Source organism: Harpia harpyja, chromosome 11 (genome assembly GCF_026419915.1).
Source record: "Harpia harpyja isolate bHarHar1 chromosome 11, bHarHar1 primary haplotype, whole genome shotgun sequence".
In the NCBI taxonomy this organism is placed as follows: domain Eukaryota; kingdom Metazoa; phylum Chordata; class Aves; order Accipitriformes; family Accipitridae; genus Harpia; species Harpia harpyja.
This window is the reverse complement of record NC_068950.1, coordinates 39,289,133-39,311,153: the sequence shown is the minus strand read 5'-3', so window position 1 is coordinate 39,311,153 and position 22,021 is coordinate 39,289,133. Positions and strand designations below refer to the sequence as shown.

The 22,021-nt window shown below is 38.1% G+C and overlaps 1 protein-coding gene across 2 annotated transcripts; it reads right to left on the bottom strand.

Annotated features, from left to right (window-relative positions):
* Window positions 1-278: 278 nt before the first annotated feature.
* On the bottom strand, window positions 279-21,992 carry SCP2 (sterol carrier protein 2). 2 transcript variants are annotated; one of them, XM_052801173.1, is made up of 16 exons: window positions 21,911-21,992; window positions 19,245-19,299; window positions 18,602-18,673; window positions 16,576-16,707; window positions 15,541-15,608; window positions 14,396-14,522; window positions 13,446-13,509; window positions 13,102-13,188; window positions 12,344-12,494; window positions 11,307-11,454; window positions 9,232-9,339; window positions 7,694-7,847; window positions 4,653-4,746; window positions 3,932-4,061; window positions 2,417-2,496; window positions 279-1,182 (listed from the first exon to the last, which is right to left on the bottom strand). In XM_052801173.1, the coding sequence occupies exons 1-16, from the start codon at window positions 21,950-21,952 to the stop codon at window positions 1,087-1,089; spliced, it is 1,608 nt and encodes a 535-aa protein (XP_052657133.1). In that variant the 5' UTR covers window positions 21,953-21,992; the 3' UTR covers window positions 279-1,086. The 2 variants fall into 2 exon arrangements, with proteins under 2 accessions (XP_052657133.1, XP_052657134.1); XM_052801174.1 differs by having other exon boundaries at window positions 15,544-15,608.
* Between the last annotated feature and the right edge of the window lie 29 nt (window positions 21,993-22,021).

Genomic DNA, 22,021 nt, shown 5'->3' with positions numbered 1-22,021 from the left:
AATGATTGGCTTGAATTAGCTCATTTCTATTATGATTTTAGCTAAACCAGGAAAGTGAAAGTTTATGCATAAGTTCCTCAGTCATGGCCCACATATGTGAGGATGTGAGGTGTATATGCTGGACTGACATGTAGTTTATGGAATATCTACTGACAATGCCAGAGGAAGAAAAAATGGATGACTGCAGGCACCCTTCATGACAACCTGTATCAAATAGTCAATTCAGTGCATTAACATGAAATCCACGTTTACAAATCTGAGGAAGAGACACACAGAAGAACAGGAAAAGTATATTTAATTTTCTATTAAACTTCCAACCAGAATACATTTTCCCAAAACACCAGTTAAAGCATTTACATTACTGATAAGAATTTCATAATGATCAACACCAGATTTTCTCAGGAGAAAACAGTTAAAATGTTGGTTATATTCCCTCTCTGCTCTCCTGGCGAACCTAATTTTTTCAAGGTGAAGTATTATCAAATCCTGTGAATCTCAAAGCAATATTCTAGTTCCTACTTACTTCTGGAGATTTTGTTTATTTTTTAATTCCAAAGTAGTAATAAGAAAAGTATTTTATAGCAAATTCCTAAAGCCTATTCTAAAAAAAATGTTGTCAGAGATCCCCTTTATAAGACCACTTTAATTTAAGCAGCAGCAAATTTGTTAGAATGGAAGTCTGAAAGCATTTGTATGACTTGCTATTACAGCTTTTAAAAAAATGCAACTCATTTAATTGATATGTCAAACTATTTATAACCTTTCTCACTCTCTTCCCAACTAACCTGAACAACAGCAAGTAGCCTCATTCAGCTCTAAGTTCTGTAGAATTTTTCGTATTTATTAAAACAAAAATTGTCACAAATACCCACCATATACCATTTGTAAGAGTTAGTGCTTCAAGCTTAGCCTAAAAATCTTTGCCATAGAGAAACTGATGGAATTTATTAAGAGAATTAAGGTCTCTAACCACAGAATTTAGGTGAGAGATGTCCAATCAAACCCAGCCTGTGCCATACTGTTGATAATGCCTAGTTTCATTCTACTTTTTTGTCAAGAATATCAAGTACTGACTGTTTAATGAGCTCAAAGTTTAGCTTTGCCTGGCTGAAGTTGTAGATTCTGAAGTTTCATTGCCATGCCCATGTTCCCAGAAACCTTCAATTTGCCTTGAAAGAATGCCTAAAAAGAAAGAAAGATTATATGAAAAGCAGTACAACATATTACCACAAATGTGCCCCTCCCAAAAGTTCTGGGCTATTATCTATGTATGTGCAGGTCCTGGCCTGCAGTTTTATAATTCCAACAGTTCTAGCAGACACCTCACATTCATCAACAAACATATTTTCTGACACTAGAAGGTAGAATAGTAAACGGAAGAAGTTGTATGCTTACTATATTTGTGATAGCTGAAGAGAATAAACTTGGTATTGCTTGTTTCTTGGATTATCATAATGATGGATCTGTATACAAAGCAGGGCAGAATACCCTATGTTTGGGTGATGACAGTTCATAGCATAAAAGTTCACTATTTCAATTGAGGACAGTAAAGCAATAGTGTACAGTAGATGCCACAACTGATTTCTTACTCAAATCGCCCCTAGCCATTACTGGTTTTGTTACTGATGAATTCGGTTTTACAAATCTAGTTTGTGAAGCAGACACACTAAAGATTTGGGGTTTTGTCCTCTGGGCCTTCTGGAAAGATGAACTGCATGCACTGAAATATCCAAACCGTAGATGTAAAATTGCAATTGCTTCTGAATTTCCTACATGTACGTTACAACATTTCTATAATGTGTTTTACCTTCAAACTTCTCCTAGACACACTTTAGTTTATGAAAATTCTTATTTACCCTGTGATTACCAGACCAAGAACTTAAAAGAATGTTACCCAGAACAAATTTAGAAGTACGGAACAGCAACTTAAAATTCATTTAAACGTCTGGTTTCTTTGTACACTATGGCTGCTTTTGACAAACTGAGGAATAAAAAACCAAATAATAGGCATTCAGTGGATGCTCACCTCAACTTCTATTTTTCAGCATCAAGATTACTCCTTATACTAATGCCAGCTATGAGCGTAAAGCCCTCCAAACAGAGGGCCAACACTCCTCCTTTCTTAAGTCACACTGCAAACACTAGTTTCCCCCTCTTCTCTGCAAACCAAGCACTATTATATGCCCTTCTGGATTACTTGCAGGATGTCTGAGATAATATGTACCTGTTCAGAGTAGATACTGTCTGTCTTGATTAATCTTACTTTGGCCAATTTTTTCAGAGAAAGTCAAGAACTGTCATTTTTCAGATCAGCCATGGCAGTTTTGGAGGAGAGGATTTATTTAAATGATTTCTACTTAAACACACTCAAACAAACAAGTCAGTCCTCTTACCATCTCATCTTTGCTATACTTACTGTCTGAGGATTCATTTTGCCAGTCATGAGAGCTAACAGATCAGTGTCAGCCATTGTAATTGTACAATCCGCCTTCTTATCTGTAAGACAGAGTTGACTATGAAGATTCAAACAGAGATGAAACAGTCATAGAAGCTGCAACTCCATGAAGAAGCTGTTGATACTACAGGTTAGCAAAATGGTACCTGAAGTACATACAAATAAGGGCCATTATAAAAATATCAGCAAGAGTTCACCCAATAGCCAACAGGCATCTGTGCCACCTTGTAGCACAGACCATCTTAACACTGAAGAAAGATGGACCTTTCTGAAAGGTGCTAAGCAAATTCATTCCTTGAAAAGAAATAATAATCTACTTGTAACCAGACAGAATGTTAATTGCAAGCACTGACAACCATATTTAGTTTTATCAAGCTTAAATTTGCTAGTATTAAGATCAACTCAGAATAAATGTGTTTTCCCCTGTGACACTCTCTGAAGATATTCATCAGGCATTTCCTGCCCTCTCCTTCAACGGGAACAACATGTGCATTCTAAAAGCACTCATTTGAACTAATTCAAATCCAGAAGTTTTTAGGATCTTCTTACCAGAAATAAGCTGAAAAATTATTTTCATAAGCTCTGATAGAAATATTAATGTATATACCAAAGGGCTAAAAACTGCACACATCTTATCCTACACCCATCTTATTATTAAACTTAAGTCTTTCATAAAATGTTGTCTGTACAACAGAAACCGGTGCTTTTCTTTTTGTAGTAACTTAGATCAATTAATTCCAAATCAAATCCTCTGTCATGTTTTTAATTAAAAGTTTTATGATGCAGATTCATGGATATATGAGATTCTGAGGACAGACTGTTGTCTTTGGCTTTTTATTTACATTACTAGGATGCATGACTTCAGATGTGAGACAAGACATTTTCATGGCAAGGGTACAATCCTTTACTTCCAATAATTTTATGGGGTTCCCCACCACCACCCAGTCTGTGTCTTATGTCTGCCTTTTTAAAAATGGAACTTGAAATTTATGTCAGCTGGTACAGTATTAAAATCAGTCAAGTTTTATTGCTTAATTAACTGCAGAGGAGAAGTAACTTGACAAGATAGACCAGCTCACCGCCTACCAGTGTCTCCAACAAAGCAGCTGAAGAAACAGCTACAAATTACATTTCTGGCCCAAATTTGAAGAGGCAAGAACAACAAAACCCCTGAGGTTTGATTTTTTTTGTTGTTTTTTTTTTTAATATTCTGATTCCTGTAAAAGTCATGACAGATCTGTCTGGAGCCTCTAAGAAAACATGCAATTATCTAGACAGAATACAGAGTAGACGACCTTTAACTTTTGGTCTGAAACATGATGTTTCATGAAGTGTCAGTAACAAGAAAAGTTTAAAATTAAGGTAGCTCTACACTACTTCTGCTCAAGGTCACTATAGCTTAAACAGAATATGAATTTATATTCTTTTCACCAGTTTCATGTGTCTTCTGCAATGACATAATAAAACAGCACTGACCTGAATTAACTGCCACAGAACCTTTACCATTTTTCACATCTACTATCCAAGTTGCTTCTTTCCCACCAGGACCATCTTTTATTTTGAAAGCAAAGACTCCACCAATTTTCTTGACATATTGCTCTCCTTCCTGTAATGACCACGTAATGTGCAAATTATTAATTTACTTCAAAATAATTTTAAAATAGTTTGAATTAAACAGAAAGTAATTTAAAAACCTTTAGCCTTTCTACTAACATAGAAATATCTATTTCCCTCTATTAGGCTTCATTTAAGCAACCATAAAAAAAACCCAACCAAAACCCACAAACTATGACTATCTATATTAAAACTTACCAACTAAGAAAAATGACCACTGTCCTAACAGTCTTGTCTTGATGTTAAGTCTGACAAAATGTGGTTTCTTCTTCCAATCACACTTACAAAGCAAGCAACAAACACCAAACACAAAGTTTATTGTGTAGTCAGCAAGCTCCTCGCATACAATCTAAACTTGCCTTTACTGAAATACCCTTATGCAGGTAGGAACTGTCTGAAAAAAGTAATTTACAATCATGGCACAGCATAGAAAGATTTCTGACACAGCAAAATTCAAAGCTGTAACATTTGTTTCAATGAGCCGTACTGAGGAAGTGATTGATGCTACTATATTCCCATCAGGCTTCACACATGTTCTGTCATAAATTAAAATCCTGTTGTAGGTAAAAGAAGTAGTCAATACCTCTTGGAGCTTCTTTTCAATCTCTTGGAAGACCAAATGTGACTTAAATCCTTCAACAGCTGCACTGAGAGGCACAGCCACAATACGGCCGGTGCTGAAATGAAAAACCCATTCATTTACATACCTTTAATCACATTTTCAGCATCTTCAATTTATCATGAATAGCCTAACACCAGCGAGAACAGCCACACTGAAACGCTTTAGCAGTATAGAGCAACTATATGATATCAAAGTGAAGCTTACTCTCTGATGGGCTTGACACCTTGAATTACAATTACGTCAAGTATCTAGATGCTTTTGCGTGAATGGGCAGGACGCTAATTTTATAATGAAAGTAAATAATTAATCTTATTAAGATAAATCACCAAACACTATTGCCACACCTTGTGTGAAGAGAGAGAAGCACATGCACCATCTCAGAGAAATACCCCTTTTTTTTTTTTTTTTTCCCTTTGGCAAAACACATCCCGTTTTGCCTCCCAATTCATGTGAGTCTCAACTGTCACAATAGGTACTAAGCATTATTCCTGATTCTCTGGAGCAGCGACCTGCATGGCCTGATAGCAGCATGAAACCTAATTCTTCATTTCTGCAAAGGCACCCAGAGCCGAAATAAGTATAGAGATGTCCAAAGAAATGGCAATTCAAGCAGCAGGAAAAACAAGTTTACAATTATTACCATCTCTTGGCAGCAGAGCTCAAAACTGTGGTCAGGTTTGATATTGTTAAAGTGACAGAATTGTTTAAGGAATGTTGCTAGAACTTATTTGTGTGGTACTAACACTACCCTGTAGATGTATGCTAGGGTAGCAATAGTAGGGACTGTCTCATCTGAAGAGGACACATCAATTTTGCTAATAAACCAAGGCTGTACTAGCAGGATGTAAAATTGTAAGGTGTCAAAACAAACAAACAAAAAAAAGCAGAACTGTTTCAAAGACTAATCCAAAATGGATCAAATCTTGCTGTCATTTACCTTGATGGACATTCTTGGCACCTATTACTAAAGCCACTAATTACAGGTTAGATCTGAATCCCATTATTAAGTCTATGTGCATTGCAGTAGAAAAAACGGTACGAAGTATCTTCATAAACATGAAATGCCACCACCTTTCCCTTAATTACACAATACACAACATCATTCAATTACATAAGCAGAGTCTGAACAGATTAGCCACACTGTTTTTTTCCAAAGTCTGAGACACATTAGTGCAACTCCTTGAGTCAGGTATCTCCCAAACACAAAGCCCTTGGGAGAACTAAAGGTTTTTAAGCTTCTCTAATGTAAGATAAAACCAGTATTGCTAAGATTTCTCTGCTTCAAGTTGTACCAAAGAAAGGATTTTAAAAATTCTCAATACCGAAGAAAGTGAAGTGAGCTGTAGTAAATTAGACTTAATTTCTTCTGCATCTATGCATGCAAAGCTTTCCCAGACAGGAAGGCACTACTTCTAGCAGTACCTCAAGATTAAGCAACAGATTCCCTGTTCCATAAAACTGCAATATTTTTAAAAACAAAGCTCAAAGCAATGAAAAACAGTATACTCCTTATAACAGTCTTTTCCCCTCTGATTTAAAACCGTGTACCAACACCCACTGCCAAGTTTTGTAAGCACGTTTGAAGAGAATCTATGAGAAGACATGATTTTTCTTGTATCAAACCTATTTTCTCATATGGTCTAACCTCTTACAGATTACAAAAGTGACAGGATTGCCACTTCTGACACTGTACTACAAAAAGTTACTGCTGCAGCTCTTCAAAATTCAATTGCTTCTCTCATGGTCTCTTCCAGAGATTATAGTGCCACCTCCCAGGAATTGTACAGGTCTAGCTAAAACAGTCATTCGAAATATGAGTTGGGAGGGGAATTTCTTTCTAGAAGTCCAGTATATGATAAATTTTACTGTTCACAGGTTTTTAGAGCAAATACAAAGCATTGGCATTGAGCTTTAAAACCAAAACCATAATACCCACAAAGAGTAGCTCAATCTTTCTAAGCAAAGTTGAAAGTGAAAATGTACAGGGAACCGTGTATTAAAAAAGCATCTCCTGAAATTCTGGTATATGTACAAATTTTAAGTATTTTCCCTCAATTCCTGTCCATCCTAGCATAGAACTATAGCAGACTGCAAGACAGCTTCACAGCAGTGTTCTCTCACGCTGAAGTACGCTACAATTGCAAGTGCAAATTCTTTACCCAGGACTGGATGAGTAACATGCCTGAATTCTAATGAGTACTTAGAACACCACATGTAACACATACAGCTGAAAGGAATTCTTCATGAAACCAAACTAGTTCACAATTTTAGCAGTGAAAGCAGTGGGTATCTCTATTCCCATGGATGTCTTGCTTTTTTTGGCAAGTCCCTAGTTTCAATTAATTCATTTTAACGTGGCCCATTTTGTTCCTGGAAGGGTTTTTTTGTTTTGTTGGCTTTTTTCCCCTCAAAATATTAGACTTTTCCTTACAGGGAATCACGCGAGCCATTTTGATGGGCCAGTTTGCTCTTTTCAATAACTTATAACTCACAGTGTATATTGTTTATTGGGAATAAGACACTGAGTTATAATCTCTGTATACACCAGCAGTGCTTTAGGCACACAACAGTCTCAACTGCTGAGCAAGTTTTAGTCTACAGGGCCGTTTCTTCCTTGCACAGAGGCAAACAATAATTCTAACAAAAAATGAATTTTGAAACACCAAGGTATGGGAGCACAGTCAAAACAAAACAAAGTGAGCTTAGTTTACACCACTACTGAACCCCCAGTGAAAGTTTCCCATGACAGCATCGCCAAGACGTGCACACGAATGCCGAACGTGCGTTTTTGTTCTGCAGTGCACCTTCTTGCTCTGTAGAGATACGGCCCGAAAGGTGACTGTTTTGTAAGGTCTTTCACTGCACACAGCGCCTCCTTCCTCCTCCAGAAGTCAGCTGCACGCAGAGGGCAGACCCTCAACTGCCCCACCGCTCCTCCTGCCAGGCCATTACGCAGTGGAATCGGACCTTCTCGGCTGGATGAAACCCCGCGGGGCTCTCACCTGGCGGCTCCGGGGAAGCCCATGCCGTAGAGGGTCACCACCGCGGCCCCGCCGATGCCCAGGTTGTGCTGCAGCGCGACCTTTGCCCCGGGGACCTGCCTCCTCCCGGCCAGACCTCGCAGCTGCCAGCAGAGTTCGGCGCACTGCGCCAGGCCTGAAAAATCGAGCACAGAGCGTAAGTGGTTAAATAACGTCAGGAACATGCTCCAGGCGTGTCCACAAACTTCCTCCCCTAATCTTCCCTCCGTCACCCACAGACCTCCATCCCTTCCTCTCCCTTCCCCTAGACAACAGGCCTTCGGGCAAGGCAGAGGAGGAAGCTGCATTCTATGCACTGAATTTTACGCATTGCCACTCAAAACATTAACGAAGGGGGCGAGTAAGTTTTGTAATTCCAGTCATAGATAAGAATTAATAGGTTTCATTTACATTCTCTTCAGCCTCAAGGAGAGAATGTGTACCGTGGTACAACCTGCCCTGGCATGGTTTGGAAATTTAAGACAACTTCTATGACCGCTGATTAGCACATAGCTGGCCTCAAGACTGTTTTACAGTGAAATTAAGCTGACAGTCTGTACACAAGTCATTTTCTGCATTTTAATGACTCTTCCCCCCATCCCATGGCAATAGAGGCATGAATACCAGTAATTGCCTCTACATTTATCACTGTGTAACTGACAAAGATGTAACACAAACCTAGCAATGTAATACTCTTATCCTGTTACAGATACCCACAGTCTCATTTACCTGGAATGTTTTTCTTCCAAAGACTCCTAATACTTCCCCCCCTACACTAACTGCAGATTATCTAGCTGTTACAGCTGTTTAAATTAAGGTTTGTTGTTTTACAAGGTTTCCTCTTCTCCAGTTTTCTGACAACATCTCATTTCCAAAAAAGGAAGGTGAATTATCTTCATGAATCCAAACACGTTTTATCCAAGAGCCATCTCATGTGGAAGCAAGAGTAGCAGTTTAAAAAAAAACAAAAAACAAAACAAAAAAAAGGAAAACCTATGTTGCTGGGAAACGGTGACTAACTGAGCTTCTGTTGTAAACATCAGATAAATATTTTGACATCCAAGGCTTAACAGAAATAGCTTTTATTACAGCTAGCAAGGGTACAGGCTATTCAGATGCAGTAAAAATCTCCAAAATCTGATTTTTAAAGGATGACAACATATGAAAATAGTTATTCAAACTACATTCAGTAGAAGCTGTACCATTGAGCAATTATTTAGAAAAAAGTTAAGCTGTTTTGCAGCTTGCTTTAATAACAACAACAAAAAAAAGCACCACAAAATTAAGTAAGTGCTAATGATCAAATTCACACTCCAAGTCTTTTGGTTTGAGCAATACTACGTGGTAAACCTGCCCTAAAGCTTGCATTAGTTGGAAATGAGAATCAACTCCACAGCTTCCTTCTCATCTTATGAAGCCCTCATGTTTCATACAGACAAATAAAAGTGGGAAGCATCTGCCTGCTCAAGAGCTGTATCTCTTATCTAACTGGCATGACTAAATGAAAAGTTTTTGCGTACCTGTAGCACCAAGTGGATGTCCCTTTGAAATCAAGCCACCACTAGGATTAATAACCCATTTTCCTCCGTAAGTGTTGTCTCCTCTGTCAATCAGGTCACATGCTCTTCCTATAAAACAGTATTTAGAAAAATGTTCCTTTTTTGGTTTTAAGTGATTTTTCAATTCTACTGCCACTCACCAAAGATGCTGCATGTCAGTCAAAACCTAGGAAATACTACACCACAGATTTTACAAAGAGCAGACTGAAATTACCAAACTACATTAATGAGACTTGCTTATACCACTGGAGAAAGCGTAACATGGAGAAGAAAGAAAAGGGCTAGTGTTTGATAGAAAAGCTTTTTTAAATTTTCTGTTGAACTGTTTTGCTGATATACAGTATTATGATATAATCAACATAATGAAGCTGTCCATTATTTTATGAATGAAACTGCAGTGATAACTATGTTTTTTGTAAAACAGGGGTTAGTCATAATTTGTGACCCCCAGGACATGGAGGTCCTGGTGAACATAGAGTTGAACATGAGCCCTTGCCACAAAGGCAGCTAACGGTACCCTGGGCTGCTTTAAGACATTAAGGTAGTAAATAAACCTACTCACAAGATTAATGCTTAGAATTGCTTAGCTTTCCAGACCATTAGTTCCCATGCCTTCAGCAGACAGTTCTCCCTTTTAACCAGTCCCTTACTCCTTTATTCTTGTACCACCTTCTTCAGCCTACATTATTAACATTGAAGTCTAAAAAACATCTGAGACATTTCCTGTGCTTATAAGTTACTTCTGCCATTAAATGAGAATACCAGGTTAGTCTTGCACATCTAAATCCACAATGTGGTTTATGCCATTTCACTAATCTCTATGTCTAATTAGTCTACCGTTCCAAGATAAGTTTCACATACTATTAATGTCAGACTGACTGAAAGGTGGTGAGAATTGTACTATTAAATTACCATACACATGACATTGGTCAAATAGACAAGTACCATCAGGATTCTTCTGTATCTTTGATTAAATGAATGAAGCTAAAAAGCTTAATATATCTATTTAAATAATGTCAAACATTTACCATTTTTACTGCAGATACTATAGAAACACAGCAATGATGACAGTAAAAACCAAGCATTCAAAGGCAAATATCTGAAGATGAACAAACACACAAAAAGTCTTCCTGAAGATCTATTAACTTCTCTATTACAGTGAGAAAGCTTAGACATAATACAATACACCATCTAGTGATAGAGTATGATATTTTCTCAAAATTAGTTAAAAACAAGTTAGAGAAAGATTACATCAGATGATTACTTATGCAAAGCAAGAATACATTCAGAGTTTAAATATATCGAATACCGAAGTAGCAGTTCAATGCATTATATATTTGAAATCAAACAAAAAAAACTCTTCAGTAGAAAATTTTAATGGTTTGAGTTACATACATAGAACTAAGCTCCACTGCCATTTAACCTGTTGTAAATCCACTCACTTCAATGAAATTAATCTGGACAGATTGTGCATTGTTATACAGCTGACTTTAGAGGCATGTTCACAACTTGCCAACAACTCTATTTTCAAAGGCAAAGATGTTTCAAGACTTAAAAAAAATTCATATCAAAGATAAATAACTTGGTAAGGCCCTCGATAGGCAATTCTTGTCTGATTTTTACCTTCTTAAAAGGAAATACAAAGATGGAGGGAAATCTTGGGGTAGGTAAGTACATAGCCCTGAAAAGGGGGCGTAATACTGAGAAAGATCACAAGTGTCCTTAATTTCCTTGCTCTGCTTGCTTAAAAGTGCCATCCCTACACAAGCGTCCAACACTTTAATTTGCTGTGTATATTTCTTCAGAAATCACAGTAACACACTCATTTGTTAAACTAATTCTAGACTTTGCAGGTATTCCTTATGTTACTGCAGCAGTAACTTGCTTTTCCCTCTTATGAGGTTAGGTAATAAGACTTTCAAATATAGAAGATCTGTCCAGTAGACAACTCAAAGTTTTAATTATATGAACAGATAAAAAGATATTTTTAATGCTTTCCATTTTAATAGAACAATGATCTCCATTGATGCTATTACCTTCTGGACAGAGTCCCAGAGCTTCGTAGGTAATGAACTCATTAACTGAGAAACAGTCATGAAGTTCTATCACATCAACATCTGTTGGTTTTAGGCCTGCTTTTTCAAAACATTTCTCTGCAGCTTTTTTAGTCATATCGTAACCAACCTGCAACAAGAAGAAATTGTACATTAAAATATCATTAAAGAAACATAGCTAGCAATTTCATTTCTACACTTAAACGTGCTTCTATATATCCTGTAAGTGAAAGTAACCTGTAGGAGATGGCATTCTAATTTATTTTAATGCATCACATATCACAGAGTTTAATATTCATCCAGCACAAATTGTACAGAAATAATACATTCTAAGTCTCATTGTTGGCATGTGGAAACTTTTCTGGGGAATATCCTCTATTTCCTCAACCCGCTCAAAAGCCAAATTGCTCCTTTGCATGACTCAGACCAACAGCCTTGAAACAAATCCTCAAACTGTCTTGCTACTGTTTTCTATCAGCCATCTGACTAGAATTGTATTTGAAACCCAAACAGAACATCACTGCAGTAGAAACTATTGGATATTCTAATGGTTTGACTTGCATCCAATTATTTTAGTCAATTTGCAGTGGGATCCAAATTTTGCAGTTCAGGTCTTTCCCTTCATTCTATGTAAGCAAGTAATCATGACTACACCCAACAGGTTATTTCAGCTTCAGTATTACACAGACATAAGTAAAATTGTTTTAAGTTTCATTACTTTTATAAACAGCAAAATTGAAGAAATGCTTTTCTTGCTGTTCAAATTGTTTAAAAAGTAGCCTTTAAATAATTTGTTAAAAATTAGGGTTTTGATAGCCTGTTTATAAATTTCTTCCTGTTATTCCACAACCATATCCTTTGTTCACTCCACCACCGCCCAAATGAAATTACTTTCACATTCGCCACAAAGTAAGATTTGTTTCTCTACTGACATGGAAATAGCTACAGTATCATTAGGACTTGCGGGTATTAAAAAAAACCTGTGAGGAGTGTCAGGGAATACAGAATTGTAAACCTACCATCTTCATACAACTGTTTTCTTCAAATGTGCTTGGATAATCAGTAACCATCACCTGGGCTAGAATTTCCACAGCTTTTGACTGCAACTTATGCCTTTTCACAAACTCCTCACTAGCCAAAACTGCAGCTGCAGCACCATTTGATGTCGGACTGATTGAAAGAAAATAATGATGTCATCATTCTAAATTAGTAATGTCAATCTTCCATAGAATTATCTTCTAATACTAACCAAAAAACCAAAAAGGACAAATGAAAAACCACTTTCTTTGGCTGATGCCATTGAAACTGTAAATTCCATCACTGTTTGCTGGACACTTTTAGTAATATTTATAACAGACATTTGAAAAGATGACATAAAATAGAAACATATCATTAAGGTTTTTCAATTTAGAAAAAAAATCAAAACTTCTACTTGGCTATAAACATTGTTAACAACAAGCCTTTCAGGAGTGTACAGGAAAGGCTGAAGAGAAGAATTAACACTTAACAGCAACAAATGCACATTGCTAAAAGATACAGAAAGTCACGAGAGCCCCAAAGTACAAAATGTGTTTCAGCTTACTGTATTATAGTGTGAACAAGTATCTAGATAGTGTTTGGTCAAGACAGGAGATTCCACATCTGTTTCATTTATAAGAAGTTTTATTTAAAATAATCTGTACATTTTAATTTACACACAAACAGACTTGAATTTAAATAGATGTCCTACCATATTTGTCTTAACATCAAGATCTATTTCACAATGCTAAGTCCTTACCAACACTGTAAGACAGTCAAGTAATCAAAAATTTTGCGAGAATGCAGAACTTCATCTAATGTGTACTCTTTTTGGAACTGGGAATACCTAAGAAAAACATAAGAGATGCCATCTTAGTTTTAGCACAGCCCTTAGCAGTAGACATACTAATATCGCACTATTAGGCAGCTACAGAGCTGTTTTTACAAAGTATAAGGCACTGGATATAGAATTTATGCTGGGTATAATTCTCATTCCATAATAAATAATACACTCCACAAAGTATTTCTAAAAATAATACTCAGTTTCACGTGAATTTTTAGCAACAACATACGTTCAATATAGAGGCAGAGTCCATTACTCACGGGTTATTAGTTGAATGGCTATGATTCTTCCATGCAATTTTTGCAAAGTATTCTGGATTTGTCCCTGGAAGGGGAAAGCAAGCTGTGTTGAAATACTTTGTTTACCCAAACAGTGCTAACATAGCAGTTCAAATACTGTGTCATAAGAATTTAACCTTTACAAGCATCTTTACAAGAGACTCACTGTTATCAAGGCTTTCCTTAGAACTCAAGTTAGGTCTAAAAATTAGATAAAGACTACTAAACATGGTTGAGTTTTAGCTAACAACATCCTACTTGGATATTTAACACTTACTAACACAAAAATACAGAAAGTAAGTGTATTTTATTTGAGGTATTATTATATTACTGAAACTTGAATGCTCATTTTCCTATCAGTGCTAAACAGCTGCAGTGAAATATTGGAGTCTAAGTCTAAAATTTTTCCATATACTAGTCTGAAACTAAATGCAAATAAAATATGCTCAACAGGCCAGACTGTTACCTGGGAGCCAATTCCCTTGTCTGGTGAGGGCTTAAGAAACAGCAGTGGCACCAGCCTAGTACTATATATTGAATCAAATACTCAAAAGTTTTTGTCAAACAATTCAGTCCCAAGCCTATCTACCTACCCTAAGACACAATGAAAAAATGCAGGAAGTTATGCAACCTTATCACCCAAGACCTTACAGAAGCACAAACCATACCATTAGCACAATTACCAGACACTCTGTATCACAGCCTTAATTCTGTCTCTTGACAGTTTTGTTTGCCTACACATCACCAACTTTTCTGTAGATAACTCTTTATCCAAATGTATTCCCATATGTGTTAGCTGTAGATGTTGCAGTTGTAGCACTTGGGTAAAAGGACACTGAATACTATCATTTTTTAAAAATGAAATCCTAACATATTATTTTTAAAAATCACTTCATTAAAAGAGGACAATGAAAATATGTGTTTTAACATACCATATTTCTCCATATGTTCTTTTCCAGCATTTGCAAACATCTGCGGTGCTACTGGAGCACTTGCTAAGCCATATTTATTTATCATAATTTCCAAATGTTTGTCAATTGGGTTAGTTCTGTCTGAAAACTAAAAAGAAAAACAGTTATAAAGCAAGTCATAATTTCCTTTTCTTTACAGCATCGCCACAAAAGTGCCATGGATTTCAAGCAAAATAGGGGTTTTCCTGATATTTTAACAATTCCACTGGACAGTGTATTGCACTTCAGTGACATGTTTTGAAGCACTCATAATTTTGCAACTATAAGAAAGAGTAAATAAGCAGAAAATGCTTAACATTATAATCACTGCACTGATTCATGGTAAGGAACACTTCTATCACAGTCGCTATTTTCAGCAGAGGACTTCAGGTATTTTTCAACTCAGCTTAAAATCCTATAGTTAATATAGTTCCAAGTTATAAAATTAATACTGTATTAGTATTTTCAATTAAGCTTAGATGAAATATCATAAAGCATGTTAAAGACAACTCTTAGTCATTTTAATCAGTTGTTAAATTTAACATTTCTCACCCAAACCTCTGCATATATTATCAAATTTTGCAGTTCGGTAATTAAACAACATATGGGCTCTAATATTGCTTGCCATAAGGCAAAATACAAACACCCCCCACACACTTCTCCAGTAAAAACAAAGAAGAGACAAGAAAGGAAGGTTTACAGAAGCGCTTAGTTTTTTGGAAAGTGTGTTAACTGGTGAACTGAGTAAGCATCAAGCCAAAAGCCAGAAGGCTCAGATTCTTTCTTTGATTTGCTGTGTCATTTCAAGAAAGACGCTTCAATTGCTCAATGCTTCAGTATTCTATCTGGTATTTTCACTACTCCCTATTAACCCTGCCTTTCATATATTCTTGGCAAAATACTAGAAGTCTGACATACTACATAAAATTAATTCTAAAACATTCCATACAAAGTTTGTGTATCATAGATGCAATCACAATCACAAAACTCATCAGAAGTTTCCATGGATCAAAATAATGGTTTATTTTGTAATCACCTACAGCAACATCTTAAAGCAACTCAGAGAATGAGGAGGCATATTTCACCTACGAATACAATGAAACATATAAAGTGTTTCAGACACTTACTGCACCTGAAGCAAGGGATCCTTTTGCCATCCTCTCAAAGCCAAGTGCCAGAACACAGTTTGCCAAACCTTAAAATAAAATTTGTGGCTATTTAAAACACAATGTAATTATAAACGACATTATGTACTAACAACTATTCAATTACAAGAAATATACATAAACACCTGTGAGCTGCTCTTCCTCCTTTCTTAATTTTTGAAAGAGAGTCAAATTGGGGTGGGAGTGGTATTGATACAAACATTGATACTGAAGAATGAGATCACTACAGGGTTTGGGTTTATTTTTAAACTGTTTGACAGCAATTATCTTAGATGACCAAGCACTTATGTGTCTGCCACAAATACTACAATAATCATACAGAATATTACTATAGTTTTCATTATGGAGACATCAGCATTTGAGTGAAAGAAAGTATCAAAGTCCACAAAGGAACTGCAGAAACAGAAGGAAACACTCACCTGTCAGTTCAAAGCATAGTCTGTCACAAGACATTGCTTTCTTACCCTCCCTTCCAAAAACACATTAGTCAAGCACTTGTGTTAACTTCAAGTTTAAAAAAAAAAAAAAAAAAAAGACGCTACGCTTTTCAGCAGGTTCTTCTCTCCTTTGCATCCTGCAGAGTCTAGCGTCTTACAGTACTATAATGCAACTTGTTCTGCACTACTCCAAACAATTCTTCCAGAAAAAACTTAACTGGCTTACTACTTACTAGGTTCACAGGGCTTATGACACAGGAAAGGACATTTATATCCATATACATCATCTTACTGCATCACAGACACAGTCTCTTAGGTGCACACATAATGCTCTAGTTTGTAGTGGTAGTCTTACTCTTTTAAGTGCTTGGTCTTCTGTTTGTATATACAACTGACCAACCTTTTCAGCTGAGTGAGGCAGAAAACACAATTTTGCCTATGAGGATAGGACATTTACAACTCCGAGTACTCACACATTCACTAGTTCTGTTCTTCATTCAAGTTATATTTATAGAAATGAAGAATATGTATTACCCAGGCCCAGAGCAAAACAACTCACCTCCTTCTACTAGTTGTCTGGCCATGAACAAAGCAGTTGATCCAGTAGCACAGTTGTTGTTAACATTAGTGATAGGAATGCCAGTTAAACCCAAACTGTGATAGATAGCCCGTTGTCCAGAGGTTGAGTCACCTTTATACAGAGACACAACATTAAAATAAGGTACATACTCAAACTTCACTAGCAAAAAGAAAGCCCACCATGTATGTGCAATGCTACCACTTAAACTGTAAACGTGAACCTTCAAACTGTCATCTTGAGCACGTCTCTCAAGCATTCACAGTACAAGAACCTTCGAAACAAGATGAAAATCATCAGATTTTAAAAACAGAAGTTTGTCCTGCTTCTGTGCCAACAGGCCGTGAATCAACAGACGGTAACTGGACTGGACAGAAATGTCTTAGACATGTGGCTTGGAAGCTGCTACAGGTATCACAGCTGACTGACCCTACTTCACTTGCCATAATACAGTCATCAATAGAGAAAAAGAAAGAAAGAAATTGGTAAACTCTCTTTGTAATGGAAACCGATTTCCCCATAATAGAAATCTGATTTTGACTGCTTTGAGAAATACATCAGGCATCTGTGAATTGGAGTGACAGGAAAGGTTCAAACCAGTCATTTAACATCATCTCCTCTCACTACAACAAGCAGTGACTCCAAGTTAAAAGCTTCTGCTGAGGGTGTCTACTAGAAATCTGTTTGAGGGTTTTGCTGGTTTTGGCTGGGATAGAGTTAATTTTCTTCACAGTAGCTAGTATGGGGCTATGTTTTGGATTTGTGCTGAAAACAGTGTTGGTAATACAGAGACATCTTCATTACTGCTGAGCAGTGTTTACACCAAGTCGAGGCCTTTTCTGCTTCTCACCCTGCCCCACCAGCGAGTAGGCTGGGAGTGTACAAGAAGTTGGGAGGGGACACAGCTGGCACAGCCGACCCCAATTGACCAAAGGGATATTCCATACTGTATGACATCATGCTCAGCATATAAAGCTGAGGGAAGAAGAAGGAAGGGGGACAACATTCGGAGTTACAGCATTTGTCTTCCCCAGTAGCCGTTAGGCATGATGGAGCCCTGCTTTCCTGGAGATGGCTGAACACCTGCCTGCTGATGGGAAGTGGTGAATGAATTCCTTCTTTTGCTTGGCTTGCGTGTGTGACCTTTGCTTTACCTATTAAACTGTATTTATCTCAACCCACAAGTTTTCTTACTTTTACCCTTCAGATTCTGTCTCCCCCATCCCACTGTGGGGAGCAAGCAAGTGGCTGTGTGGAGCTTAGTTGCCAGCTGGGGTTAAACCACGACAAGGGTCCTGCTGGTAATGAAGGCAGGACAGCACTGCGTTGGTGTGTGAACAACTCAGTTTTGTCTACATCAGCTGCGAAGCATTATTCTGGAGCCATACTAATGCAAGTACTCTCAATAATCTTATACAGTACATTAAACCATGGTTATGTTTCTATATATGTCCACAGGATTAAAATAGTTATGAACCTCTCTCAGAGTAGATCTCATCTATCACTTAGAGTTGAGTCCAAGCAGATCTCTCTTATGTGCTCTTGGGCTGAAAGTGCAAGGACACAGTACATGTCTGATCCCCCAGATACCCATTAGCAAGTGTCTTCAACTCAAAATGGATAAACAAGCATATCCATTCTAGTGTACACACAGCATTATGCAAAGAATAAAAAAATTTTCAAGTCTACTCGCGTAAGCATAATACGTAAGTTTTGCACCACTTGAATAAGTATACCACCTGATCTTGCTGAAAGAGCTACTTGTATAAAACACATCTGCAAGACAATTTTATGGAATTCTTTCCATACCTATGACTAGAACTATAAACTCCACAAATAAACACACATACCTCTGTGATCACTAAAAATAATAAATTTTTTAAAAGTAAGAGTTCTACAAACTGACACAATTAAATATTATAACCTGAAATTGATGGGATCCCCCATACTTTATCCATACAGATGTCTGCAAATGTCAGGGATGCCACCTCCCAATGACATTACTTACCATAAACATAACCCACACATGCCTGCTCCACCTCTGAATAAGGAATCCCAGCATCAGCTAAAGCCTTCTGGCCTAAAAAAAGTTTAAAAGTTGAAATAAAAGTTTAAAGTTGAAGGGAAAAAAAAAAAAGCAGCTCTCACAACCATAACAAGCATACCTAGAATAGTACGTATGATTCATGCATTCACAAACAAGAGCAAGCTGTAAAAATTCCTTATTATATGATGCAAATGGTTAGTACAGTCTTGCATCTTAATTCTCACAAGGACAATTCTGCAGTATTTTGACTTCTGAACAAGCTCCTTTATCAGAAAGTTCCGTGCAGTCAATTCTGTGTTCATGTACAAAGGTTGTTTGTCCCAATGAAAGTATGTTTGAATAATATAGGTAGGTAGGAAATTATTTAAGTGTCCAATTCAATTTTAAGCTATCCTTCTGACTTCGGTACTGAAAGGCCCCTGAGTTGAACAGGTCAGTTATGGATTTTGTGAAAGTGTTCTTTTTTTATCAGTTTTAGATTTGCTTTTTATATGTATCTATTTACTGAACAGTAGCTGTTCCTTCATATGTATAATAAAAAGATTAACTGTAAGACTTAAAATAAGTGTCAGCAATCAAACTAAACGCTTTATTACTAAATTACCTGCCTCCTTAGCCATGTCAGGATAATCAACGCTCTTCTCATCAGGCTTTGTGAACTGACGACAAAAAAAGAAAAGGAAAAAAAACCCAAGAGCAAATCACAGTGAGATTTAATACACCTTTTCCTCAAATTGGTATATTTAAAAGCTTTATATTTAACTTAGAAACAGGTTTGTGAACAATCAGTTTTAAATAATGCAAACAATTTAATTTAATTACTGTCCTGGTTTCAGCTGGGATAGAGTTAATTGTCTTCCTAGTAGCTGGTACAGTGCTATGTTTTGAGTTCAGTATGCGAAGAACATTGATAACACTGATGTTTTCAGCTGTTGCTAAGTAGTGTTTAGTCTAAAGTCAAGGACTTTTCAGCTTCTCACGCCCAGCCAGCGAGAAAGCTGGAGAGGCACAAGAAGTTGGCACAGGACACAGTCAGGGCAGCTGACCCGAAGTGGCCAACAGGGTATTCCATACCAAGTGATGTCATGCCCAGTATATAAACTGGGGGGAGTGGGGGCAGGGGAATCGCCACTTGGGGACTAACTGGGTGTCGATTGGCGGGTGGTGAGCAATTGCACTGCGCATCATTTGTACATTCCAATCCTTTTATTATTACCGTTGTAATTTTATTAGTGTTATCATTATTAGTTTCTTTTCTGTTCTATTAAACCGTTCTTATCTCAACCCACGAGTTTTCCTTCTTTTCCTGATTTTCCCTCTCATCCCACTGGGGGAGGGGGGGAATGAGTGAGCGGCTGTGTGGTACTTAGTTGCTGGCTGGGGTTAAACCACGACATTGACCCAAAAGCGCATGCACAAAATCTGCACAATTCCCATGTACTACTGCCAGACCCTGTGATGTCTAAAACCAGAAAATAGTGCAATTTTATGGAAGCTGAGGACCATCTTTGCTCAGTCTTAAAGAAGATCCATGACTTGTGTGGAGATGGACAACAACCCTGTCCAAAGCCTGTGGGTGGGACAGAGAATACCACCATTTTCACTGATTTGTTACAATACATGACATAATCTTCACTAAGGCTTTGATAAATACTTCCTTTCCACTTTATTTTGTTATACTCCTATTTGTAACAAGAAAATGCTTGTTCTTTGTATGGAACTTAATTCTACATAAGCCTCCTTTTCCCAACCCTTATTCCACTTTGTTACAAATCATACTGTACCTTACCCCTCACCATTGGACTAGAGGTGGTATTTCATTAGAGTCCACCAACAAATACATGTGTTTTGCATTTTTACATCATTAACAAAAAGTGTCACTTTTAAGAAAAAATCCTCATACTAACTACTTACAGTTCTACGAATTATTTGACCTTCACTGTTAGTATATAAAAGTCAATTTGCTACCTCCTTATGCTTACCTCCCCAACTCCAGTCTTTTGCAACACTTAGCTGTACTTTCTGCAGTGCCTCCTTTCCTTAATTTAGACAGAAAACCTTCATACTGAAGGTCATAAGAAAAATCAGTCAGTGAATTGATCATTGTAAAAGTCTGCAAGAGCAACTGATGTTACCTGGGCTAACAAAGAGAGAAAAAGAGTATTGACAATTTCTGAAATCACGCTAAACTGGTAACTGAGATGATCCACTACTGAAAATGAAAGGCATGATCTGTGGAACTGACAATCACACACACAGGAAACACAGACTGTTGTTTTGAGAAGGTATACCAATTTTCAGCAGACTTTAAATCATTAAGATTAAAAAAAGAGAAAGGATACAATCCTAAAAGACTTCATAATAAAATGCTTAAGATGCAATATGGTGACAAGTTTTAATTGTCTCTTCCACACTGCTGTTCCTTCCTTGAGCACATCACAAATGAGTTTAAGGTGAGGTCCAATAACTTCCAAACCTACATTCTACGATCCAGTCCAACAAACACGATTAACAGAATTGAGTCTTATTTCCTCTGCTATCACATCATGTGCTGGAGAAATAACTTTTTTTTGTTGCCGCATGGGTATTTAAAAAGTGTGTCTGGGGGGGTTCTGACTACCTTGGCAAATACCAAAGTCGTCTTAAGTTTCATCCACCGAGATAAAAAAAGGTTCCTTCAGCTTTTGCTCCTCTTTCAACATGTGCCACACTGTGTGAACTCTGTGCTGGCAGCCGAATGCCCAGGAAGGAGCAGAAACCCGTCAGGAGAGCGAGCATCTGCAGGGCACCTGCTCTGCGGCCGCCAGTTCCCCCGGAGCCCATGGGCTCCCCGGCCATCCGAGGCGAAGGGACGAGCCCTTGACCCCGGGCTGCGGTGACACGGGGACCCGCTTTGGCCGTTGTAAGTCTGTTATATCGACCTGCTCCACGGAGCGTCAGAACGTTTAACTTGGCCGGCGGATCCCTCCTCCCCGAGATACCAACCGAAGGTGAACTTTGCGCGGAGCCGCTACCGCCCAGGCCTGGCCCGCAGGCCCAGGCTGGCACCACACGCCTCTCCTCTCAGCAAAAGCCCCCCGGGCGACAGCGACCCTATTTTGTGAGGAGCCTTATCCCCCACCCGAGGAGGAAGCCCACGGCTCCCACAACGCCGCCGTCCCCCTCCCCGCGCCCGCTCAGCCGCCGGCAGCGGCTCCAACCGGCAACGCCAGAAGGGAAGACGCCTCAGGAGCGCCGCCGAGACAAGACCCGCTCGGTCCGACCCCGTACCTTGGTCATACCGACGCCCACCACGAACACCCGGCGCTGCATGATGGCGGCGGCACGCGCCCGCGCGCGACCCCCCCTCCTGCTTCCCTCCGCCTGAGGCCCCTCGCGCGG

Bases quoted from the DNA above. Each gene is read 5' to 3' on its own strand.
- SCP2 (XM_052801173.1), bottom strand. From the start codon at position 21,952: ATGCAGCGCCGGGTGTTCGTGGTGGGCGTCGGTATGACCAAG. The intron at 16,708-18,601 runs GTAAGTAATGTC...CTCTGTATAAAG, and splicing joins ATGTGTGGGTTATGTTTATG to GTGACTCAACCTCTGGACAA. The intron at 9,340-11,306 runs GTAATAGCATCA...ACTGTTTTATAG, and splicing joins TCTGGGACTCTGTCCAGAAG to GAAGAGCATGTGACCTGATT.